Source organism: Botryllus schlosseri, chromosome 7 (genome assembly GCF_051294905.1).
Source record: "Botryllus schlosseri isolate E-star chromosome 7, Bs_hap1, whole genome shotgun sequence".
Lineage (NCBI taxonomy): Eukaryota > Metazoa > Chordata > Ascidiacea > Stolidobranchia > Styelidae > Botryllus > Botryllus schlosseri.
Window position 1 is genome coordinate 21,493,526 of NC_137242.1, and position 27,440 is coordinate 21,520,965.

The 27,440-nt window shown below is 39.9% G+C and overlaps 2 protein-coding genes across 5 annotated transcripts in view; both read right to left on the bottom strand.

The window, feature by feature from the left end:
- Positions 1 to 27,440, bottom strand: part of LOC145442920 (uncharacterized) — a 263,740-nt gene that overhangs the window by 14,911 nt on the left and 221,389 nt on the right. The window lies entirely within an intron of this gene.
- LOC145442802 (uncharacterized) lies at positions 848 to 26,052 on the bottom strand. Of its 3 annotated transcripts, none has more exons than XM_080320813.1 (14): positions 25,893 to 26,052; positions 25,427 to 25,590; positions 24,412 to 24,568; positions 23,238 to 23,422; positions 21,771 to 21,912; positions 20,681 to 20,734; positions 20,470 to 20,613; positions 18,055 to 18,249; positions 14,787 to 14,954; positions 13,724 to 13,900; positions 11,831 to 11,962; positions 10,021 to 10,215; positions 8,755 to 8,922; positions 848 to 1,353 (listed from the first exon to the last, which is right to left on the bottom strand). In XM_080320813.1, the coding sequence occupies exons 1-14, from the start codon at positions 25,957 to 25,959 to the stop codon at positions 1,211 to 1,213; spliced, it is 2,091 nt and encodes a 696-aa protein (XP_080176939.1). In that variant the 5' UTR covers positions 25,960 to 26,052; the 3' UTR covers positions 848 to 1,210. The 3 variants fall into 3 exon arrangements, with proteins under 3 accessions (XP_080176939.1, XP_080176938.1, XP_080176937.1); XM_080320812.1 differs by having other exon boundaries at positions 20,675 to 20,734; XM_080320811.1 differs by having other exon boundaries at positions 20,470 to 20,616; positions 20,675 to 20,734.

A 27,440-nucleotide genomic window follows, 5' to 3' on the forward strand; every position in this document is an offset into this window, starting at 1 on the left:
TTTTAACTGAGAACTGAGCAGTCAACACAATGAGTTGGACTCGGACTCGAACCTCTGCTCGACGACTTGGACTCGGACTTGAGTCGGTGGCGAATTGAAAATGACTCGACTTGACTCGAGTCAAAACTATAAAAGTGAGATTGACTTGTGACTCGGAGTCTTGTGACTTGGTTACAACCCTGTGTTGTAGAGACTCTGTGTCGTTACTGCAAAGGCCCCAAGATTGGTGTGGTGCAGTCGAAGGGACTCAACATGATTCCTTGAATCGGAGGCGATCGATCGCCACTTCCACAATTTCACGGAATCTTGTCAGTGTCGTTGCAGCTTTTGTTTTCTGTGTGTTGTCAGGGCACGTGAGATTGATTGATTGATTGATTGCTTTACTAGAGCTACCATATTTTGGATTAGGGAAAGGGGGACACTTTTTCAAAAAATTTCAAACTTCTGCAGCAAAATCCGGAACAATTTCTAAATTTTTCCCGACTTTGTGGTTGATTGATTAAAATAAGGTCATAAAGGTCACATTCTAGCCTCCCAAATTTATCGATCCTAAAAAGAGGGCATATAAACGGGGAATATGCACCTAACCCTGATCGCTGGTGAATTTGCTAAAAAAAAGGTCTTCCTCGGTTTGCACCTAATTCCCCTTGAGTTGACCTATTTTATATTCAGCTTTCGTGTCATAGGCAGAATAAGCCATCTCCCTGAACATTATAACATTTTCGCTCCCTATACTCCCCTTTGGTATTTTCGCCCCTTGCTTCCCAAAATCACCCGCTGGGGGGCAATATCGAGCACGCTGGATTCACTTTTCTAAACCGCAAACTGGTCAGTGTACTGACTCGCAGAAAGATCAGCGAAAATTCTTTATTCCCGCAACACGGCAAATGCCGTGCAAATTGAACTAAAGCATATTGGACACCGTCTCATGAAAAGTCGAGTAGGAGAAATTTGCTTTTTCAGCAGTGGCATTTGTCGTCACAGGTAACGGTGATGTCAACAGGATATTATCCGAACTTGGGATAGGGGGATATTGCCCCATTTGGTTTCTAACTATCTATCTATATGCGACATAAGTGGTATGTAGGCTATATAAACCGATTATAGAGATATAGACTTGGTTAAAAACCACTTGATAAAGCGATATATACGATTATTTAGGCTATATCCATTTGCTGGGTTCAATCGCCTCTTGAACTTGTAAGCATAATCAAGCATTACAAAAGTTGCCATCGCAGCAGGAAGTATCACATGTATCGATAGTAAGCCCATCCATCTGTGACATGTAGGACGAGCAGCTTTTGGAATCACAAGTAGTTCCCGGAAAAGCGCAGCTGCCAATGTCGATCGTCACTGAACGAAACAAAACGTATGCCGATGAAGGATGTAATTGTGGAGAAATTAACATCGCACTGTATCCTATACACGGGGATCGTCGGTGACGAATACTTTCACTTGTTCGAAACGCTCGATTTAGAATAGCAAACATAAAGCAGTATATTTCTGAAACATTTTAGATCGCGACCCAATTATGAGAAGCCTATTATAGGCACCTCGTGATCAAAGCCTCACTATTCGAAAGGAATGCATTTTACTGTTAGCCTGCTACGTTTTGCGGGCATGTATGAATTAGAGAAGGTACGGACAACCAGTCGGTACACAGATATTTAGCAGATGGACAATGCTCATTAGACACCGATATCTGACAATTAATTTGACAGACTGATGAGACTGATGGCGTTTATTGTTATTTAGTGCAGTGCTCTTCAACCGGGGTTGTCGTACACCCTAGGGTGTACCAGAATTTGCAAAGGGTGTACCACTCGGATGGGGTGTACAGTAGGGTGAAGTTAAAAATGAAAATTTTTGAATTTCAAAAAAGTGTCTTGATATGTGGTGCCAAATAGTAAACAAATAAATTCTATCATAATTTTGGGTTCGTACACCCTCTAGTGGTCGTGCAATTTCACCGAACGAGCCAAAAACAGCTAATTTCGCCATATCTTGATCATCACTTACACTAGAAGGTCAGTTTTGGGCTTAAAAGATGCAGAAGCAACATGTTTCTATCTCACTTCCATAGAACTTACTCTTAAAAATGAACAGAAAAAAAGTTACAAGCAAATTTCTGATTTTATAGGTAAAATTAAGCACTTAATCAGTGGGTAGGATGTCAAAATCGTGTAGTGATTGATCTTATGACTGAGCAACATACCCTATCAATTAGAACTACTTTTCAAAACTTGCTCAAACAAATGAAACCCCCTCCAAGCATAAATGAAACCCATGAAAACCCATGATCCAGGATCTAAACGTAGAGATAGCCTCATCACGCAAAAACTGAAGTCTTGAAAGCAGCTGAAATCTTTCAATACTAAACATGATTTTAATGTTTGTGCACACTGATACTCATATGATACTGCTACAAACATTTTCTGTTTCCAGTATAGAATTGATGTTTGTGTTTTGAATGTGTATTTTCAATTTTTGTGCTTTCATTCAGGAGCTTTGTGACAAATATGATACAAACCCTACGACAGCATTTTGGTAAGAAATCTCATGAGGGCCGTTGTTGTAAACTTACCGATATCGTGACGCTGCACTACCAATGGACGCTGTTTTAAATACAGTTTTAGCAGTCTCTATTCGATGCCCGAGCCCTATTTATGCTTGGAGGGGGTTTCATTTGTATGAGAAAGTTTTGATTAGTAGTTCTAATTGATAGGGTATGTTGCTCAGTCATAAGATCAATCACTACACGCTTTTGACATCCTACCCACTGCTTCAGTGCTTAATTTTACCTATAAAATCAGAAATTTGCTTATAACTTTTTTTCTGTTCAATTTTAAGAGTAAGTTCTATGGAAGTGAGATAGAAACTTGTTGCTTCTGCATCTTTTAAGCCCAAAACTGACCTTCTAGTGTGAGTGATGATCAAGATATGGCGAAATTAGCTGTTTTTGGCTCGTTCGGTGAAATTGCACGACCACTAGAGGGTGTACGAACCCAAAATTATGATAGAATTTATTTGTTTACGATTTGGCACCATATATCAAGACCCTTTTTTGAAATTCATAAATTTTCATTTTTCACTCCATCCTAGTGTACTGGGGTGTACCAGATCCGAATTACAATGAGCCGATGGCTAGCTATCACAAAGGCAGGTTTATGGGTCAGTACAGGTTGACGCATAGGTTAATAAGCAGTATGGTACGATGTTATCTCAAGTGTAATACTTTACACATCTCGATTGTGATGTCATAAGCAAATATTTCTCCTATTCATTTAGCCGTCGGCAATAGACCAATGGTTCCGTTTGGTGTTGGAAAGTATGCAGTTAACAAACATGTGTTCAGCTAGTCATTTGTCTTTAAGTGATTTTTGAGGGAACCGCCGCGATAGCTCAGACTTCTTGAATCGGTACTTCCTACCCAACGTTAATAAATACCGCAATGCACATAAATGAAGTGACGTAGCCAGCCAGGGTCGAAACAGCTTCCATGTTGGAATCAAAACCCTTTTGTTTTAAAATGCCGATTTTATGTCTGATATTTCGCCATACATTTGCAATTTAGTATTTTGTTATTAGTGATGCAAATTAGCGACAATAGACTGTGTATAGCGGCATACGATCTGAGGTTACTGACATCTCTTGCAGCTCAAGTGCTACTATCGACTGTGTGTGGTGTGGGGCAGACCTGATACGCAATAGGCTGGTGCGCCTGCTATCATCGCTGATCTGAATTACCGCTTCTGCAGTAGTAACTTTACCTACTCTCTCCCCAATACTGTTACATTTAGGTTGATTAGACTGGTCAACAAAATGAAATTTTATTTTTAGGCAGAACATCTGAGAGCCGTTTCTGGGGTTTTTGAGGTTTCTGATTACGAATATCACATTAGTTTTGTCAGATTGGCTCTTTGTCAGGAGATATTTACACCGCTAAAAACGCCCAAAATTACCGTTTTTGCCCCTAAATATTTCACATGGTACGAAGAAAATCGTAGTTTTTTCTAATGTTATACTTAGGCTTGCCCTACGTCCCGTTTTAGACGGGATAGTCCCGCTTTTTAACGTCTTGTCCCGGCGTCCCGACCAGTCAGCCAAACGTCCCGCTTTTGAAGGCCATAAGTTACTGCTGAACTAACAAAATTTTCCAAATTTTTTTTATTGCAAAATCCTAAAGTATGAAACTAGTTCTTTTCAAAAATGCATTGCTTTTGTCTGATTTCGAATTAGAAGTATGTTAAAATACGATTTGAAATCAACCATTTTCGTAGAAATTCACCCCCCCCCCCCCCATACAAGTTCATTTATTTAAACTCACTCAAAATTGTTATAATCCCTCTGCCGTGCTGATATTATACAATAAATAGAAGAGCCATATCTGTAATCGATGAAGCCAGTAGTTGTGGCGGAGTTGTGTGAGTTTTTCGTCGATAAATTGCGGAGTTGTGTGAGTTTTTCGTCGATAAATTGCGGATTACCCGCCGATTAATGATAATCCCAGGATTATCATCGAAAAACACACATAACTCCGCTTCTACAGGTCGGAATTGACTCAAATTTGTTTTGCAACATCTTTGAAGACAGCTCAACAATTTCATGGGGTTGGCAGAAAAATTTGAAATTTTTTTTTTTTAATTTTCCATGACAAATTAAAAATTTTAATTGGATCTGCGGAGTCCTATACTTGTTAGAATTGAAGCAAATTTGGTGTGCAGCATTTTTTAGGGTAACCTGACAATTTAATCAGTGAATGGCTGGAATCCGGAAAAAAAAGTTATTTTTGAACAGCCCTTGTGTACATTGTGCAGCCTCATTTTGCTGCCCCCTTGGAGCCTGCCGCAGAGCAGAGTATGGAGGTAGGCGGTAAAATAACGGTCTCGGTCGTAAATGTACAGGAGAACAAACATGTCGATTGGATATACTGGAGGTGACTGTAGCATTACAGTCTGGCGTGTAAAGTGAGATTACCGGACGAGTGTAAGTAAAATTTACATTGACTAACGGTAATGTTACATTACTACGAAATGTCTGGCTACCGTGCTTCCAAACATTTCGCGGTAAATCGAGGTTCTTTGTTTTACAGCAGTGGTTCTTAACCTTTTTTCTTCCAGCGCCCCCTTTCAAAAATTATCGTGCGCCAGCGCCCCCCAACTTCATATTGTAAGGAATGTAATAAACACAATGAGTAAGAGGGAGGGCCGTAATAGCACTTCGTCAACCCCCCTAAAAACGATTGCCTTGCGCACTCATAGCGTGATAAACTGAACCTCTGAGGGCTTCGCCCCCACGATCCCCATATCGTGATTTTGATGGTCAGCAAAGTTTGTGTGGCCTGGTCGTCCTAGGTACCAAATTTTCTATAATGCATGAATGGAAAGGTGGTAATTACATATATAACTCGCTATAAACTTTTCATCCTCTCAGCCCACGTTATCAGATTTACCAGTAGCACTGAGTGAGCTGTTGTATAGGAAAATAAAGGGCACGTAATTGATAATGAAACATATTCGGACGTGCCCGCAGGTACAATTATTCGTTACCAGGGCCGTAACAGCACTTCGTCAGCCCCCCTCCAAACAAAAAACGTTGGTTTAGGGCCCCCATCGGGTGATAAACCAAACTTCCGGGAGACTTCACTCCCAGACCTCTATTAGGCTGTCCGCTATTGGCTGATAGCCTATTAGGTATCTACATTGGGTGTCCATTTACTGAGGCAGCTATGCTCGCCTAGTCGCGCGAAGCGCGAAAAATTTCACTAATTAATGATTAAATTGGTCAATATCATCGGGAATTGCATGTAAATTGAGATCAATTTTTATCCTCTCTCTGCTCATGTAAACACATTTACCGGTAGAGCTGAGTGAGGTGCAATGTTCCCTCTAAGATGCGCACGTGCGCAGTGCTGACACGGTCTCAGCGCACAGGAAATCTACGTTGCGCACAACAAATCCGAAGTTATTACCTTTTTTTAGTTGTTACGCACTGTTATCCAAGGGTCAGCGCAGTGAGTTGTTGACTGTGCGCAGACTCATCAAAAGTTGACGCGAACATTGTGAGGTTTCTTGAAAACTGTAGGGCCCGTTACTAATAATTAAACATGTTCGGGCGGGTGAGCCCGTTGGTATGACTTCGTTGATGTTATTTCGTGACCCCCCCTGTCTGCAATATAAAAAAATATAGAATCGCTCAACGGGGATATCGCCCAACAGGAATATCCCTGTCGCCCAATCGTACTAAACTAAAAGACGCACCAATTTCAGATTGGTATTTCCTCACTGACATATAATTTTTCCCTGCCAGATGGAATTCGTCTTCTGGGGTTCAGATTGCCAAGACAGGAACATTCGGTGTCAGTCATTTAGACGCCCATGGACAATCAAACCGATATGTATTTTGTAGGCTATAAGTAGCGAAGTTTTCGGTGTTAATTTGCCCTGAATACTCATTAAGGATAAGTCCTATCACCAAATCATCTACTGCAAAGCCATTTTTCTCCAGCGCCCCCCATACCGCCCCCCTGAGCCCAGCGCCCCCCATATCGCCCCCTGAGCGCTTCCGCCCCCCTTCAAAGTCGCCAGCGCCCCCTGGGGGGCGCTGTGGGCAAGGTTAAGAACCACTGTTTTACAGTGTAGGTAGTGGATCTATTTGAAATTCTTGTGTTCAAATATATACTAAAACGAAATTTGGTTAGGTAAGAAACCCAATGCTCTACGACCATAGATCTCTTCGCCGTACGCCGTCACTGGCGGGATAGCCCCTACCGACGACGACGACCTTACCCAAACGACATCGGCTTCAGAAACTCAAAATTAACCCCACCTGAACTAATAACTCCCTTCTGTCGAAAAAAAAAGAATCTACTCGCGTACAACCTCGCAGACCTTCGCGTAACATTACCACTGCTGTATACAGTCGATGGGCAATGCTTTGCTAGTGTGTCGTCATATTGACAGACAATGTGTCACCTCATTTTTAAATCCGCTAGTGGGCGCTAAAGAGTGTCTCGAATTTGCTTCACAAAAATATGGTAACCCTAGTTATACTGCGTATAAATAACTAATTGACTATAAAGAATCCTCATGTCTATCTAAGTCATTCTATCAATATCAACAGGACATGATGCAAAATATTTGTTTGTCAAAAAAGCAGTTTTTGAAGCCTAAAATTTGTACTTTTGCACAACGGAAATACATATTCTCCTGTATCAAATGGTCATTCTACCAAGATTAAAGATGAGTATAAAACTATAGAATTTGTCCTTGGAAGGCTTAACTACAATACTCATATGCGTCTCCTTTCTTTCGACTGGTAAATTGATAATTTTCCGCTGAGTCAACAAAGTGGGTATACCTTGTAACCCTATCAAACGAGAAGCTTGAATCTGGTATCTGGTATATTCGAATACCGATGAAAGATTCCAATTTTACAATAAGAAGGAGTTCACTGCATGTAATTTCTCCTAAGATGTAGTAAATAAAACTTTTTAGATGATCATAAGCACCCAATAACAAACAGTTGATCCGAAAATTCGTATCTGCATAACGAACACTTGAGCACAAACATGAGCATAAAAGTTCACTTCCTGTTCAGAACTCTTGATATATTTCCTGATCATCTTGTTGATTAGCAAGGGGAGAGGTTCTACCAAGACATCAGAACAACAAAAGAAAGATATCAGGGCAGATGAGCTGAACAATTGAACATATTATGTCGGACCATTGCCGCAAACTTTCAAGAAACTTCACTAAATATAGCTTACAGGCGAAAATCTTACAAAAAAACAATTGTGACTTAAAAAGATCAATAATATTATATTCCAACTGATTATTTCAACTTTACAATAGCTGGTTGACGTAAACTGATTGAATTAATGCCACGTTATTTGAGTGTCAAGGTAAATACTTATGTACATGACTGGAATTTCTTTATGTAGCCTACATGATATCCGTGAAAATCTGTAACTCCTAAATATAGTCCTATTGCTGTATTTTTATTTAAAAGAGTATTCTGTGTGTAAAAATAACAAGTAGATTGATTTTCTAAACTTTATAGTACGACTCAGCCGATTTTATATCTAGTCATTATCGCGAAAATGGGAGATTTCGGTCAAAATAGCCCCATGGGATATATCCACAACAAGAGCCAATTTGAAAAAACCAAGGTCATATTCGGAATCAGTGCCCTTCAGAACCCCTAAAACCACTCTTACTCTGTCTGCCTAAAAAAATGTGTTGACCAGTGTTATCGTTCGTAATGTCATGCTGTTTTTGGGCTGACACGAAATAAATTCCGATTTGCGTGACGGGCGGCTTAACTGGCTGCGAATAGACTCTGTGACCAAATACTATTTTATTCAAATCCAAATTTTTTGACGGCAATAACTCCGCTTCTACTGGTTGGAATTGAATCAGATTTGAAGAACATCGTTTTTATAGACAACCTAATACTTTCATGGGTGAACAGAAAAATTTCAAATTTTTCATTATTTATTTTATATAATAAATAGAAACTTTCTTCTCCCGTAGCAATGCGGCTACTGGTTGGAATTGAACCAAATTTGGTGTGTAGGCTTAACCTAACAATTTTATGGAGTGTTGGAATGCGTTGTAGTACACCACGTTTCCTATGGCGGATAACCTAATGCAACCTTCAACAATACATATTCCTTCCAACTCGTTCACACGCCAAAAGCCACATTTATATTCAGAGTTCATGCTTGCGCCGATATCAGAAGATGCTACTCACCTTTCATTCCAGCGGGCAATGACGCAAGGCCAGCCTTTGCCGTCATTGACATGCACCGGGAGCCCGGTGGACAAGTTACAACGTCATTTTTGCTGCCAGGAAGTGTCATTCCAATGCCTTTCATTTGCATTCGGTCGTGACATTGTATCGCGTTTGACGATCCTTCAACTGCAATAGTAAAGTCTCCATTAATTTACATGGGAACCTATCAGTAGCCTATACATAACACTCCGTTGATGCACAAATGCAGTCACCGAGGAGTGAATAAGCAAGCAACAAGCGATGTTACAGCTTAAAAATTCGATAATTACAGCATCTGAAGTAGTGCGATAAGTGGCAGATGCTGTTGCAAAAATGCTAAGAACTAATGTTCTGAATTAAATGGGCATGGGCAATGGGCTTGCATAATGAACAAGGTGTAAATGCAAAGCATTACCAGAAAACTAGCTTCGAGACAATGCGGTTTCCAGAAAACACGTAAGAATGATGTGTATGAAATCAACCCCATTGACATGGCGCCTTTCAATGTGACGCTAAGACACTATTCTTCCACCACGTAGGCCTAAGTGATTTCTCACGTATACAAGGGGTGTGTTCTGAAGCCATTCCGACTTGAGAGCTAATATAACCAACTTCAACCCTTATCTTGGCCCACTTGAGCTTAGCGCAAATATATCAGACTAAGCGAAAATACATCTACATAAGCCACTAACAATACTTCTCGATGTGTTACTCAAGATAACACTAATTTGTCACTCAAATGTGATGTCGGTCAAACGAATAAAAAGGACGCTTAACAAGCCTATATATACGCTATCTTTGACCATGAAACGGACCCTACACCAAGCTAACGCTATTCTTAACCCCAATCTTAAAAACTACATTTTAGCCTGAGTTGAGCAAGACCCGAATCTCTTAAGGCCGTGTCGTATGGCAACATAAGTAAAATCCTCAACGAATTATTAACACGCATCATATGAATGCATTGAATATTTGTAGATCCAAAAAAACGTCTTAGACTTGGGGTTTGAGTTACAATCCTGAATTTACTTCGGAACATGTCATAATTAAACTCCATTTCTTGTAAATAGCTCGATTTCAATGATATAATTGTCCGGCGAAGAGTTCGCATTTATCCCCACGATATATATAGTTCTCTCTATACAGAATGTGAGGTCAAATGTGGATGATACAAATATCATGCGAATCCATATAAATTCTCAGCTTATAGACAAGCGAGGATATAATAGCCTAAGGCTGAAATACCTGGAGACATAGTTGAAGATGAGACAATCCCAGTGGCATTCGTGGTAGGAATTGGTTGGTTGTTGCACTCATCCGAATGACAGCATCCGGATCGGCAATCTTTCAGGGTTATGCCGGGCAGTACGGCTGATAGCACATCGCAGGTGAGAGCACTGCATGCTTGCTCGGGAAAACACGCGCCATATACAACCGCAACTGAAAGTACATTGATTGATACCGATCAATGATAGGAAACACTCCCAGGGATGCTTCTGTCATGCGTCTGCAACCATGGTCGATAACGAAGTAGAAAAACCTGGAGCTTTCTTTTCATGTCGACTACAAAACGATTAGCAATATCGAGCATGTTTTGAGCTTTCAGTCTTTTTGAGGCGGACCTTGCACAAACAATTGGCTTCGAATCACTGATATTTCGCTTTCACTCACAGCTAACGTTACATTGGACCAGTGTTGGGATCAAGTCACTACATTCGAGTCACAAGTCATCTCGAGTCATTGCACATTTCGACTCGAGTCAAGTCAAGTCCCTCGATTTTTGGAGGTGAGTCGAGTCAAGTGGAGTCAAGTCGAGTCAAGTCACATATCAAGTCACAATTCAAGCCATGTTGCCTTTCGAAGCACAAGACATGATTACGTGATTGCATTTTGCAAGCTGTTTGATATACGGATTGAGTGGTCATTCCTTTTGAATCGAGGAATGATCATATAGTTTAGTAGACATGCAAAATAGCTTTGTATCGCTCACACATACGTAGAACTGCTAAACTACGGAAGTAACTGGATAGAGTCAGTCTATAATTATCAGCCAAAATACAAAATAGAATACCAGACATCCGAAAGTATAGACGAATTGATATGATGCAATACACTAGCCACCTATACATTCATGAGATACAATTCAAGCCGCCTGTGTCAATATGACTTGTAATATACTATAATTAGGTTTACCATGCATTGTCTAGTAGTAGGATTTGTCCTCCTATTTCAGGTAAGTGAAAATGTCCTCTTTGTTAGCAATTCGAACTCGTTTACAACTTTTACAGCTAGGCTAATGGACCGGGCCAACTCAAAATCGGCATAGGTAAGGCGTACGTTCGAGTGGGTCATTCGGGAGTCGGGTCAAAGTGATGACCTTTTTTTAGTCAACGCAACAAGATTTCCAGTAAATAATTCAAACTCTGCTTTTTTCAACTAACTCTCATAATCTTAAAAAAGTGTCCTCATTTTTATATCCCAGAATATGGTAACCCTAAATATAATCGAACTCTATTAAAAATCCAACAAACTGTTTGTTTAGGGTATGAACATAGCACAAGGAGCAGTCTGCAGAACGGTGTTATTAGATCACTTCTCTACTATAGTTGACGACAACGTATGCTGTAAGCTCCGATCGGTCAATTTACTTGTGAAAGGCTCAATAACACGCAGGATCATTAAATGATTGGTTGTTCTCACATGCTATACCAGCGTTTCGCGAACAATCCGAACATATGCAACAGCGATGTTTTTTCCACACCGATCACTCGATGACTCGAAATTGAATCGAGAAATAGTGCTCCGAGTCACGAGTCAATCCACATCTCTGATACGTCGAGTCAAGTCAAGTCAAGTCATTTTTGCGAAGTGACTCGAGTCAAGTCAAGTCATACGAAAAAAATGACTCGAGTCAAGTCATGACTCGAGTCATACCAACACTGTGATGGGCGCCGTCAGTAATAATGTCATGTTGTCTTCGGGGATATCCAGAAGCTAATTCATTTGTCAATACAGACTTGGTTATGAAAAGAATGTGCATAAATTTATCCTTTACCGTCAAGCCCATTCATGGTAGCATCAGCTTCGAACCTGGCACAGGTGTATCCCGCACCACAGGACGTCAAGGTCATATTGTATAAAAAGTAGGAATCCCCCATTCCTGCTTGGAGAACGTCGTAGCATAGTCCTGTGAAATTTAAGAAAGCCGTGATGGAACGTCTACTAGTTCAACAGTAATATCGTATAACTGTGATGACACTACCACAACCATTTCTTTTCTGCATTCAACTGGTTATTACCTCATAAATAAGATGTATAGGCAGGGTTGCCATCGCCAGGGACCAAAAAATAAGGACAGTCAAAAATTAGATTAGCACGAAAAAGCGTTTTTGCACATACTATGTATTTATACGAGGAGTGGCATATCACATTCCATACTTTTCGCCGGAAGTAATCTACGACAGCAACTCCTTGTTATTTGAAAGTGCTTCATGGACCTTACGACATCTCGGGTCTAGGTTCACCTTTACTCAAGACCGAAACAGCACTTCGTCAGCCCCCACCCTAAAATAAACCTTGGTCTTGACCGCCATAAAATAGGGGGATACCGCCAGCATCAACTAAGATGAAAAAAAGTTTATACCAAATCATTTTTGAGTGTACGTAGCAAGAACTCCAGTAACATATTTACGATGTTGAGATCGGGGAATATTGCCGGTTTTCAGACTTTGAGGTGTATTTCAAGGAGGTTCCATTGCCCTGATTAGATTTTATTGTATATTTTTTGGAATCAGTGCGACAGTAGCCTTCAAATAAAATGAACATTATTGCATTTAAGCACGCGGGTCGTCAGCTATGGGATTAGCAATTATGTTGCGTTCATATTGCTGAGCAGTAATTTCCGCCGGGCAAGCAAGCGTGACGACGGGTGTTGCGTATCTATCCGTAGGTTAGTTATCTATTGTTAGATACCTTTGAATTCTCTCATAACCGTCACGAAAAACGTTTTTACGTCTGCTCATTTTAACTAATCAGATTTAGCCTTGTTAGTAGCTAAAACTATTTGCGCAAGTGCAATATCATTTAGAAAAATTTATCAATGATTTATAGCTTTACTACTTTTTAACCAATATGTCGACTGCACTGCTTTTTTTTACCACGCAATAAATGCTGGCTTCCCACACTTGAACTTTTCTGCTGTACACCAAACTGGTATACTACTGTTTCTGCTAAAATGACATCCGCTGCTGTAGCTTGGTACAGACGAAACTGCTATACCACCACTCACTGCACTAGCTTCACCACTTGGAAGTCAAATCTTATGGTGTGTACGTCCCGAGAGTTCCTTTCATTTATAATGTCATAAAACCTCGACGGAAAAGCATAATTTTAAAACGTTATGCAACACAAATACCTGAGGAAAACGATCGAAGTTCTGTATGTGGTGGAAAATAAGACAAAATAAGGAACAAGTCGAAAATAAGGACATTTCTTAGTAATAAGGACAGTTTAGTTTTCTAAGACGTGGCCCTTCAAATTAAGGACAAATCTTAGAAATAAGGACGGTATGGCAACCCTGTGTATAGGCCTATGCCAACGCCACTCATAATAAAGCGCTGGTAGAGTATGTAGTGCAGAAAACAACGGTTCTTTGAGCCTCTACGAATGGCGATATAGAAAAATTGTAATAGATTTCGTGTAGTTGTTTTGCAAATGTGGTGTAGATCTTTGAATTAGTCTCAAATTGAATTTTATTCCGTAAAAATAGAGGGATTGTACCCAATTATCAAAATGTAACATTATATGCGTGTTATCCAAGTTGGGAATCACACAATTATACTGAAAACTACTTGATCAATGATCATGTATGGTAAAGAAACATATTTGAAGTTTTAATTCTGTAATTCCTAAATATAAGGATATATGTGACACTACCAGACTGACTTACTTTGCGGTGATCTTTGCGTAGAAAGCACTGACGTCTCCCCGGGATCATTACACATATCAGTGGTGCAACATTTCGCTTCACATGATGTCACTTGCATGTTGTTAGCGAGGGAAAGAGCCGTGCAAGCTTGCTCGTTGCAGTCAGCGAGAGGCTGGCACATTGCTGAATATCTCCACACTACAGCAAGCAGAGTTATATACATAAGTCCATTAATTTACCTCGAATTTCCAATCTGGTCCTAGTTCGGGTTCATTTTGTTACCTTGACCACTAGAATATGTAAATCAGAAGCATGCATAATAGTGCTGTTTAAAAATAACTTTTTTGGATTCCAGCCATTCACTGATTAAATTGTCAGGTTACCCTTAAAACGCTGCACCCCAAATTTTGTTCAATTCTAACAAGTATAAGACTCCCCAAATTCAATTAAAATTATTAATTTATCAGGGAAAATTTTAAAAAAATCAAAGGCTTCTGTAAACCTTATGAAAGAAGCTGAGTTATTTGAGTTTTTCGTTGATGATTCTCGGATTATTATCCACCAATCAAGGGTAATCCGAGAATTATCAACTAAAAACTCCAATAATTCAGCTTCTACTAGTTAGATTTGAGTCAAATTTGTTTTGCATCGTCTTTGAAGACAACTCAACAAATTCATGGGTTTGCCAGAAATATTTGAATTTTTTTCAATTTTCACCAATAAATTAAAATTTATAATTGGATCTGCAGAGTCTTATACTTGTTAGAATTGATCAAAATGTGGTGTGCAGCGTATTTTAGACTAGTCCAAAATCTAATGAGTGAATGGCTGAAATCCGGAAAACAAAGTTATTTATGAACAGCCCCAATGCACAATTGCACACAAAATGAAAGACAACAAGCCATAGAAATGAGATGGAATGTGACGGTAAGCGAACTTGACATAGGAGATCCTTGCGTGTAAATATCTGAATGATTCGTTTCCATACAATCCAATCATAGCGATAGGCATTGTCAATCTTTTCATACATAGTTCCAGACTGAATGATAAATTAGAGAATCGGGAATAGGAAGCTAATCCTTACTTGGTTCTGTCATATGATGCGGCTCCGTTGCGGTACCGAGAAATTTATACAAGGCACAAACTTCTCCGGTGTTACATAACACGCTTGACTGCCCAGGATCGCCAGACATCATTGCAGCGGATTCCTGCACAGTTCCTCCTGTGCTATGACACCGCAGAGCAGCTCCAGCTTAAATACAACGTCAAATCATTATCTTTAATTTTCCTCCGCCTGCAACAGTCATGTTTCAAGGTATACTCAAGAGACATAGGATTTGATTGAAGTTCTGCCTGTACCCCGAATTTAGGTCGATATGGCTTTTAAACTTTAGAAAAACATTCCATCTATGTCAGTGGTTCTCAACGGGGGTCCGCGAAGCATTTCCAGGGGGTCCGCGAAGCCTTAAAATAGTTGATAACCTAATTTGTATTTTCTAAATAAAAAAAATCACCATCAGGCAGTTTCGCTTCATTACTAGTAAAACCCCAGAGCTCACATCAACAGAATGGCCGTCTGAGACAAAATATCCTACTGTGCAGACTTGCTTTAATTGCTAAATTGCCAATATCCTACCGATACAAGCATTTTGCTGTTTAGAGCTGTGTTCTTGGGGTTTGTGGTGGAAAAGTTGGATGAGTAAGGTCAATCACGCTGACTTCGAAATATTTACAAAAATCCATTTTCTCTTGTGATATACATAACCATTTTTTTCATGATAACTTCAAGATAAGCTGTTGGATAGAAATGACTAGACTTGACGTCACATATTCATTAAAAAATAGTGCCGTTGCGATCGTACCCAAATGGGTCGTCGGAAGCGTTACACGTTATTATTACATTCGCCATCACCTATATTTGTGGAAATGGATTGTCAGCACTCGTTCATATCAAATCGAAGGCGCGAATTTTCATGACACGACCACATATTTCAAGAAATGCAGTTGCAGAATTCGCTTTGCAATAATGGAAGTCAACTCAATTTCTACATGAATAGTACATGATCTTATTTTCAAGAAAAGTAATGTTGCTGTTGTTCATCCACAAAGCCTACAGTTACCATTTGCACAAGACAAATGACGATTGCACGATAATTGAGTTACATTTGAACTAACATTTCGTGGGGGTCCGCGGGTCCGTGACGGTCCGAAAGGGGTCCGCGAAGACAAAAAGGTTGAGAACCACTGATCTATGTTATTTGCATAGTAACTCAATAGTCGCGTTTAAACGGATCGTGTCTCAATCATCACTGCCGAATGTTAGTATAAATTAGATCTGCTAACTATGCTCTGGCACGGGATATCAAATTATACAATTGATAACCGGTAGATATAGCCTACGTATATCATCACGTTTCAACAAATCGTCTTGCGTAGGCGTTAGGCCCGCGTCAACCCGTCTATGGAGATTATTCGCACTGATTTTATTCAAATCAAATTCATAAAAACGGGGCCTTCAGTTATCAGATTCTGCTTTCAATGTCTCCCAACGTGCGGAAATAAGTCAATTAGACCCATTCGTATGGATATATATACCAGGGGTGTATAATGGGTTTAGCGAACGGGCAACACCTTTTTGTGAATTTTTTGGGTTGTACACGAAAGCAGAACCAACTACAACCCTTGGATATAGCTCCATTGGAGCTATTGTATTTGACTCCTTTCCACCCATTAGGCAGCCTGTGAAAAGCACAATTTCGTACCTGAAATGTCGTTTAACTGATTTAAACCTACGCTGTTTTGTTTTTGATATTCATGGTGGTTCGACTGCATTGGTCATTTTACACCAGGCCAGATATACTTTATTTTTGATTCCGTATTTACCGACTTATAGCAAGGCCCAATTCTAGGCTTTTTATAAGACACCGCTGATTCGGATCACGTGGCGAAGAGGAGCCTAGATAAACCTCCAACACTTCGATAGCAGTTCTTGAGGCGACCTCGGTCGGATTCGAACCCGCATACATCGGTGTTGCAGCTGTGGATTATACCACCATACCACCATATACATAAATACACCTATTTCAACCATAATGGATTTACGGTCTATTACACGGGTGAGCAAACTACGGCCCGCCACACCATTCTGTGCGGCCCGCGAGAGTCTAAAGAAACTTTTTAAAAATATTGATAAAATCCGTACTAAAAATCGAATTAATGCAGGGACTTCATTAAACTTTTTCTTCGTATATTTCACCATGATAATTCGAAGACAGTGGTTCTAAAACTGGGGTACGCCCTCCCTCCACTGAAAAAAATCTTCGCGCTCCGCGCGATTCTCATTCGCGTCATGATTATTGCTCTGTATTTAGTCTCAATTTCACATTTCAAAATTCCTGATCCACATTCGTAACCCTCCGTGCCATCGAACTATCTGTTGGTTGCTAGCACACTAGTTGCATTTGGTGATATGACGATAAGGGTAGCGCGAAATTTTTCACCATCACAAGGGGGGGGGGGCCTGTCTCAAAAAATTTAATAGCCACAGTTCTGAGGTAAACACTTCCTTACTTTATGATTAATTTCTGGCGCGACATCCCGATCTCAAGGCGCACGCAGTTTGAAAGGTTTCAACTACTAAACATCACAGAAATCCTAAACGAGATTGACATAAATCGGATGACGAGTGGGATTTCATATTGACCACTTCATTGCAGTTTTAATTATTTCAGTGATGTGCTTATAGAAACGATTTGCGCGTGTCGTAGGTAGATTCGTTCTCTGTATGCGTAGAATTGGGGTATTTATATTTTATCTACACATCGTAGATGCGTGTCTGAAGCTAACATGGTTATGATGCTGACAGTATTGTGTCCTGGAACTGAGCCAAAAGTGGAATTATAGTAAATCTATGAACAAATCGCTGCTCATAGATTTAAATTGCAATCCTGTTCTAAGAATCGGGACAAACGACTTTCGTCTCTATAATTTTGACAAATTGGTTAATGAGGTCGACCAGCCTATGAAATCTCGCCACTATGTTTCTGACGTGTGTACGATATCATCACAGCAATGTTTGTTTTGTTTTATATAGGAACATATATAATCTCCATGTCCTCACCATATAATCTCAATTTTATATAATGCGGCCCGCGAATGGATTTAGATGTTGAATGCGGCCCGCGAGCTCAAAAGTTTGCCCACCCCTGGTCTATTATTATAGTATCGCTGCACTGTCTGTCGAAGTGCTCTGACAATCTAAAACACGGATTGTAGACAACACCGTGCAATCACACATGAGGTTATCTGGGGGCTGGATATTCCCGAATTCAAAGTGTGACGCCACTCCATACCTGTGGGTGTCGGCATAGACGAGGATGTCAATGGCGGCGCGTCAGGGCCACCAGGCGATTTGTTGCAAAATTCGGTGACGCAGCAAGACAGGGAACACGAAGTCACGATCAATCCCTGCATGTCTTGCGAAGCGCCGTCGCACTCTTGGTCGCATTGCGAAGACGCGATGCAATGCATTATCTCATGCGTTACCTCTGAATGAAGAATGAATAAAATGCTTCAGACTGTTCCACTAGGTTCAAAACATACTATTTACAATAACAAATTAGGCCACCGGATTGTAGAATTTACCATATGAACCGGATATGCATATTGGAAATAATTTATACGCCGAGTGAGGAGCGCATTCGAGTCAGCAACACCCTCTGGTACTAAATTGACATTTTACATTCATGTGAGTTTTGATACTGAGTAAAAAATACCCATACTTCAATGGGGAGTTATAGACAGTGTATAGAAATAATGAATATTAACACTAGGATGCATTGTCAGACTTTACACCCTGGCCTGGAAAACAGAGGTCTTGGACTCAATTCTGCTGGCCGTCTGGCGTGCAGAGTCACTGCCGGATCCCCTGTTCAATGAGAAGGTTTGCGACAGGAAGAGCACTCGCTGTGTCAACTTCGAGTTTGGTTTAACCTGAAAGACGCTCTCTGCGGGATGGATTATCACCTGTGACGATTATTTCTTTTTATTCATGTTTGTAATGGGTCTTGGAAACTTGCCCGTTCGCCACTGTCTTTCGACATTTGATTTGGTCCGAATTTCCCATTGCGCAAATGAGACTCGCAATATCGTTTATAAACGTAAATTTGAAAAGGGATTTACAGACATCGAGCCTCGTCGTGTCATTTACATAAATACACCCCTACCAATTTGGTTAAATTAGGGTTATCTTATTTTGGAATCGGGAAAGGAGCACATTTTTTCAAAATTTTTCAACTTGGAAAACCGAAGGTGAATCTTGAATAAATGTTTAATTTTTCCCACTTCGCGGTCGGTTGACTAAAAAAAGGTCGATTTTCTCGCTCAGCTCCCAAAATACAGTTTTTCTTTCAAATTTATAGGTGGTTGACTAAAAAAAGGTCAACCTTCCGACTCAGCTCCCGAAATAGCCGCCGGAGCGCTGGCACTATATTTAACCATAATTATCAAACAAGAGGACAAAATCTCAAAAAGGTGAACATTTAGGCGTCCTTGGAGGACATTATAAAAAACCTGAAGAAGGAGGACAAATCCTCCCAAAGGAGGACGTATGGTAAGCTTAGTTAAGTGGGTTAAAATATTCTATCTATACCCCGCGAGACCATACGTAACCATTGGAGAGGGTTATAGGTGTTGCAACCGTGTGCCGCTTTTTGGTATGTAAATTACACATTCTTTTCGGTGGGAGTGCAAACGAGTTTTGATGTGTGGTCAGATCAGGATTGTAAAATTTGCGGTCTGATGTCGATTTTGGAATGACTAAATATCTGATTTTGGACGGGAAAGGCCGAATGATCATGAACTACAATACACGATTTAGCCGATTGTTTTGCTGGCACGGCACATAATCTATGACATAAGCTGCAGCGGCACTTCGAGCTAAAAGCAATAAAACCCCTAATCACATAGATAAATCTCCACCGATTCAAGATTTTGCGAAACGAATAACAGTATAGTATTACGTCTTAGTGTTATTATTTTGTTCTAGGCACGCGTTTATTTATCTTATACACGAAGTTTATACGATTAAGCATAACCCTGTAATATATCCGTAAGGGCAATTATATATATTTGTCCATATATACATATATGATTGCGATAATTAGGATAATGATGATAATGATGATAGGATAACATCAATATTGCGTGCACTTAAATGTGCATGATGTGGCTGCATGGCTCATATGCCATATACTGCAATTATTCTGCGGGTTCTATATAATAGAGAGCCAACACCAATCTAAATCTCGTAAGCCTATATACGGTATAGATTATTAGTATGGTTTCAAACGAAAGGGTCATATTTGATTGGAATCAGTGTAGTAATAATAATGACAAATGGATATGATAGAGTTTTAGAAGCCTTGCCTTGACATTTTAATAAGTGCAATTTACAGTGTGCAGTGTATGTTCAATTTAGTGTATAGATTTATTGAATTGACAATTTTCAACTATGGTGACCTTTAATTGAGAAATACGTATCATAAAGATGCATACAGGAATACATATCACGAAGACACATAAACCTGATTCCTATGATTCTGATTGAGAATCATGCACTCCGAAATTCATTAAGTTGCGGTACCGCTTGACATTTTGCGTCTCCATGTACCAGTATAACAAGTTCGTCTTTGCGACCGGTACAAATCGAATATTGCGTCGAACGTTTTCCTGGCTTAAAATCACTGACTGTGAACAGAAACCCTTACGTCGCTGGTGTCCCCCCATATTCGAAGTTCCCTCCACCACCATTCTGCCGCATATCTCTTCATTGTTGCATGATATTCGCGAATAATTGTCCGTGATGGTCACTCCCCTAGACGTCATTTTCATGCGGTTGTGGCATCGAAGTACTGCTTAAAAGTTGAATACAACCATTAGGAGAAAGGGTGATGCGTCAGGCTGATAAAATACCTTTACCATCACTGCCTTCACTGGCCGAATCCGCGTCCGTGCGTCCAGCTGCAGAGGGATCTGCGAAAACACTTGTTACCATAGTGGGAAATGAACGAACCATTGATAGCTAAAATATTGCAGCCTATATAATAGTCACACTCACTCTATACTCGTAAACCGAGTCCACAGAAAAAATTCCACCAAAGGAAAGTACATAACAGTTTTTTGCATATCATGTGCATATCATCTTTCCTATAACATATCGTCGTGCCAGACACCGCAACAAGTTTGTAATGGCCAGAATAAAGTTAGTGCTTGACACGAAACGATACAACATGAGTTAAAATTGTAATTCGGGCAAAATCGCGAGTGTCATAAAAACGAATTGTTGATACATTAATGTAGAGAGACTCTCAAAATACGGAAACATTCAAAATCGGGAATATCGTTGCCGTTGCATGTCGTAACATGTCGTTGTGAATGTGATTTTTCAGTGATGTTACTTCTGAAAATATGCGCAATATCTTGGATATTCAATATGAAACACATGAGCAAAAACAAGCTCAACCTGTTAATCTGAATACGTAATGTATTCTGTTATTATGTATGTTATATTATTATGTGGTACTGTAAAAGCGTGTATGAAAAACCGTTTTCAAGTTTTTTTCAAAAGTTTGAAAATGGATTTTTAAAAAGGTTGAAGAGGCTGATTTGAAAATAAAATCTTTAAGTAGGTCAAGGCGTAAAATAGGTTGGAAACCCTGATTTAGACACTCCTTGTTTTGACAGACTCGTTATTGTTTATGGCTCTTTTTTAGCACTTGGATTTTGAACGTGATCTATTAAATTTGTAGTAAGATTCACTGTGACTTGCAACCGTAAGGACGCTGCAACGTTTGTAATCATAATATGACCACTGACCAGGGTATGAATGTGAAAGCGTGCTACTGTACACTCCATTCGCCTAAACAGATCGCAAACTGTGTTTATTTATCTAACAATAACGTCGCGTACGAACCGTCGGGACTGAATTTCAAGTTTTATGAAATCAGTAAATTTTAATTGATTGTGGATGATATGCACTTTCCGTGCATTTTTGCTCCATTGTATCCACCTGAGAAAACTTTCGCTTTGAAGCCTTTCGACGCTGAAGTTTCGGTGTGCACCTGTATTAGCATCCTACCACTTTGGGCGCGGGCGGTTATCCTCTTTCTCCTGCCGCTGTATCTTCCGATAGATTCGGAGCCATCGAATATCTAAAATATAATTCAATGCAATACAAATTAAGAACATTCAGTGACGTAATCAACGTTATTGTGGCTCGAAATGAGTGCTTATAAATCGATTGCATGCGCATTTCTATTGGTATTTAAAATACTACTACGATGAGTACGATGATGTTATTCTTCTAACGCTTATCCTTGGTTTTGGCAGCATTTACTCATACTCCTCAATTTATTTGCGATTAACCTATTCTTCTTCAGTTCTCTGACCTACGGAAGTTCAAAGTTCCATTATATCTACAACGACAAGGATGGCCTGAATAGTTACTCACATCAAAGCGTAGATTCCTCCTGAAATATAATTTTTATCACAGATGACTGTAAAGAATTCCGTTTCATTCATTCTACGTATGTATTAGATCGGAGCATGGACCGGATCCAGATTGGATAATCGGACGGATTTTCTCATTTTTGACCGGAGCCCGTTCGGAGCCGGTCAATACTTTGTACTAAGAATAGAACAGCCATGCCCTCTTCCACCCTCGAATCAATTGGTAAAGTGAAACGTCCATGGAAATAAACCACATGTTAAGTCCAAGTTTGCATGATTAGTTCAGATAAGGGTTGGGCTTGGTATTGGTCCTGTGAGTAGATAACTATTATCGGAGTTCTTAGGACCGGATCACGGTCATTTCCAGACTCTGGCCTTGGAGTCATACCGGAGACGGACCAGAGCTTTGAAAACAGAATCGGAGTAGGACCAGAGAATTTGTCGATCCGCTCCGCACCACTGTTTATCTAACATTTACAAAATGTGCCCGCAATATCAAAACTATATACTGACTCCAATTTTAGCTTTCGCGAAGAAAAAGTTTTGATATAGGTATTTGTCGGTGACTTAATCCGATACTTTGATAATATTCGAATCCAGTATAGAATTAACTGATTTTGATCACGTATTTCCCTCGCAGCGAATGCACCAAAACTCATATCGTTTCCGCCACGTCTTGGCTCGTACAATGTCGTAGATACTTAACAATTTAGAAAGCGACCGATATACGCTTATATCAATATTTTACTTTTCACACGTGACCTTAACAGCATGAAGACAAACCATCCAAACCAAAATCCTAATTAACACGGCAATGAATAGCATTGCCGTAAACAGAAATATTGTTTTTGAATTCGGTGTAGTACTGTGTACGCCTTGATTTACTTTGCTGTACAGACTTCATCATATTGCGCATTATTAAGGCTTACTTACTCTTGAAGAGCTCTATGTGACATTTATAAAAATTACTGCACAAGTCAGCCTATAGCGCCGCTGGATATATCTATAGAGGATTATGCGTTCGTACCTCAACAAAATCTTCATCGGATGATGTATATAGACGAAGGATATCAATACCGACGGCGCCTCCATTCTTACAAGTAACGTTCCATACGGACCTGGTGCCGCTTGACAATCTAAACCTCGGAAAACCTGGCGTCGATATCATTTTCGGTTTTTTGCCGACTTTGAGTCTGTATCCGAAATTGCCGTCTGCCACAAAGAAAAAAAAACTTCATCGTGTTTAAGTATAGCTACACGTACATAGCACAGAAGTGGATAAAATCTTTTAAAATCCGCTACTGATCAACGTTTCAGATTCCAAGTAAAATGCGAAGCCAGAATTTCTTTTGGAATCATTTCCAAATTCGATAATGACTAGCATATATTCCAAGTCGCATGAAGATGGTTCGATATTATGAATGCTATACGTCTAAGGTAAAGCCCTAATCCAGCCTAAGATATCATGGACCTCTATTCTATCCAATTCCTGCTAAAGTCTTTGAATCTGTTCTATTTCAAATCTAGAGTCATGGTTGATTGACTGGCGGTGACGGGTGTTGGCCTCTTAAACCTTCGGTCACCATAATATCTCCTGGTGCCGATAAAGCCGTCATAAAAATGTTCGCGCCGTAAAGTCTTGTTTCTTGTTCTGGAGATGTGGGCCTACACTGTACAGTGTACAGCGTCCATAGATAAATTTCTAACAGGACATGAATCGAAAGAAAAAATTGAATCTGGGCTAGTATTCTTCATGAATCACGGATCCAAATAGACAGGATTCCTCATTTGCAATTCATGACTGAACATCCTTGTTGGTTTATCCATAAAGCTTCCAATCAACTCCGCATCATCGTGTTATTCTGCATATAGCATCACAACGTCGCTACAGCATACCCTATATAAATTAGCCAACTCTAATAACTCTTAGGAAATATTGCAGATGAAGCCGATGATATAGTCCATTGATTCCCAAAAAACATACAGAATCTTTTGGAATCTAATTTTATTTCTATACGGAATGTACCCAAAATAACAGGCGGTGTCATGGATATTTGTACCCATCAATCCACAATGAACTGAATGTACGGACCATAAACAATATTCGACCAGCACCAAATGATTTCGATGTGATAAAGCTTTCAAACTTGCCGATTACTGACAACGTGCAATATTGCTGTTACATTGGGTGAATTACGTACCAGCAGGTATAACCGGTTCATGAGTGATGTTAATCGCTCTTGCAGATGCAAAAGTCTGAACTGTCAATATCACTCTGGATGCTTCGACTGTAAGACGAGCCTGCGGTCCGGGCGGAATGAGTACATTGGTAAAGGTCGATGCTCTTTTCGCCACAATCTGATCAGAAATATGGTTGGTTAAATATTGGAGCAGTTAGTTATGATAACAATCACCAACGAGCATGTCTTGCAAGACATTGTTTTACACGGTTTTATTCTGAGAGTGTCACTCCAAAACCGATAAATTCTCTGTCCCCGTGTGAAATAGACGGCAATAACGCAGTTTCCCTAAAGAATGTCACGAAAATACTTCCGCTCTATTTTCTCACTCATGATGTGTAAGTGACATTCAATCTATTCAATTGCCAACTTTGGGAAAATATATTGTCTGCGTGTCCGATGGAAAAAGGGCCTATACGCTAAAATCCTGAACAAATTGAGGTTGTAATTTGAAAATGTATTTTTGCGGTAATATCTAATCCATCTCCTATACTAACATGCAGCCTTGGTATTTAAATCTGAAACTTAAATCCTCGATACAGCGAGAGTCTCAAATCCCTGTACAAATTGAGATCCCAAATATACAGTCGACATCCCGACGATACCAGACCGTTTTCAGCCAATACCAAGAGATCGCTACAAAATGCCGTCACTGAACCTTTTTAACATTTTACAAACGCGCCGTTCGTTGTGTTTTTCTGCTTACCAGTTACTTTTGTACTGGGTCGAAGGATTACCATTTTGATTAGCAGATCAAGTATCCCACACAAAATCGACCTATATAAATTAATCGTATGCATGTATTGTATAAGGCAATTGCACATATATCTTTGTGGCCAAAATAATTCCCTATGCAACGAAACATATCTAACATATATAATGGGCTCCAGCGGTGTTAGCGAATAAATGTTTATAATATTATAGCAATATTAATACGAAGCGCAATCCCGAAGTGGTATTGACATTTTTGGCTCACCGAGACAGTGGATGAATCCGGAAAATAGTTGTTCAACACAAGGCTGATGTGCAGTCCCGGCGAGGTGCGAATCTTGTATTTGCAGGTACCTTCCAGCCCTTCGAGTGTTTGAAAACTACTTTGCTGTCCATATCTCGATGTATACAACCGCTTACGACACTTGGCTGTGAGTGAAGATAGTGGTAGCCTATCATTGTGATACAGAGTTAGGCAACTAATTCATTCAGACTCCGCTCATGAGGATTAAATTTGGCCTATTACGGCAGGCATTGTCAGCGAAACAAAATGTAGCCTACTTATTTCAACCACAAATTCGCAGAGTCTTCCAACAATACCTTAGCAGACATCCATGAATATTATCATTACTATGATTACTACATTATCATTATCATTATGACAAAATCAGTCTCAGTTGGTATATGTAGGCCTACTATGAGTTTAAAAAGAGGCAATCGCATGAGCTTACGTCGTGCAGCAAACACTGCTGCTAGAAGCAGGACAACAATCAATGCTTTGATTCCAGTATACTCCATACAGACAAGTTATTTCAACTGCCTAGATAACCTGTGAGAGCGGTTTGTTGCGATGATGCGACACACGGACGTATGGTATGGTGCTCTTGCATCGTGCCAATTTATAGCTAAGGATTGCCTACGGCTGTACTGGGAGACAAAATCTGCATGCATCACTTTAATTACCATTAACGCTGTCCAATGCCGTGTCTGCATATAGTGCAGCTACTCTAAATTGAAATTTTGCGCCCGGCACCCGCAACCCAAGCAATATAACGACGTACGCATTTCAAGCTGTTAATGTAAATTGAGGAGGAATTTGTGTTCAGTGTCAGCAACAAGCTATTTTGCAACTTTTATTAATGCCATCAATACCATGCATAACATTGCACTATGCTAAACTCCGGTTGAATCCAGTATATTCTGCACATCATTTGCGAGTATTCGAAACGATACGAAGTTCATTCGCATCATTTTCGATACCGTATGATGTGATCCTGGTAGGCCGAATTGAATTGAACAAAATCCCTAAAAATCGAAACATATATGCTTCGAAGCCAATTAACAGGATAAAGAGTTAATCTCATTTTGGGTACCAGGCAAAGTAGTTGTGATGAACAGCGCTTTGAAAACTTATAGAACTATGACTTGCGCGAGAGGGTCACGTGTTCAAAGATCCTTTTAAACTTGAAATCATTGCACACACGCTACATCTGTGTGTGAGAAGAAGTGAAGTTGAATAAGGCTGCACTCAAGTTTCTGACAAAGAATAATCATGATAGTTATAATCCGCCAGGTGAAAACGACCATAGATGTCAAAATGCCAAGAAGACCAAACAACAACGACGAAGAGGTTCGGTTGTTCCGACCTAATCCATATACATCCCGATTCCACCTCCACCGAAGAGTCAGTCCTGCTACAAGTTAACTCAGTGGTTCTCATCCGGGTTGCAGCAATTGGAATGCTCAGGGTTGCCTTTAAAGAAAATATAGAAGAAGAATCATGGACATCCATGTAGCTTATGAGATGCGGATGACTAAAAAAGGCGGGTAGTGATATTTAGGATTGACCGAAAGTGATGGCAGACATTATTTTAGTCAAAATCTGGTGCTAAACCATACAGCATGAGTCAGCAACGCGGTACCCGCGGGCACCAGGTCGCCCGTAAAAACCGGACGTTCTAAATTTAGCCCCAACATATAGCTGCACTTACGTGTGAGCTTTTCTGACACGAACTTCATCAAATAGGCTACAAGTACATAACACGCCTCACTAATGGACATCTACATGACTCACTAAGAATTGCAGTGTCAAGTTACGCACCAAAGTACTGCACACCAGTTGACAGTATGCAGTGCATGCCGTCCAACTAACTGGCAGTGAAACAGATATCATATTTGGCGTCTAGCTCAAAGTCTGACATGATTCTTTCAAAATGTTGTATTTTACGTGAGTTATTATTTTTACAACCAATGTGCAAACTATTTCATGATTTCTTGAA

Coding starts and splice junctions, on each gene's coding strand:
- LOC145442802 (XM_080320811.1), bottom strand. CDS start 25,959: ATGGAGTATACTGGAATCAAAGCATTGATTGTTGTCCTGCTTCTAGCA. Junction 18,250..20,469: donor TATGGGGGGACACCAGCGAC/GTAAGGGTTTCT, acceptor TTCTTCATTCAG/AGGTAACGCATGAGATAATG. Junction 11,963..13,723: donor TACGCAAAGATCACCGCAAA/GTAAGTCAGTCT, acceptor TAAATTTCACAG/GACTATGCTACGACGTTCTC.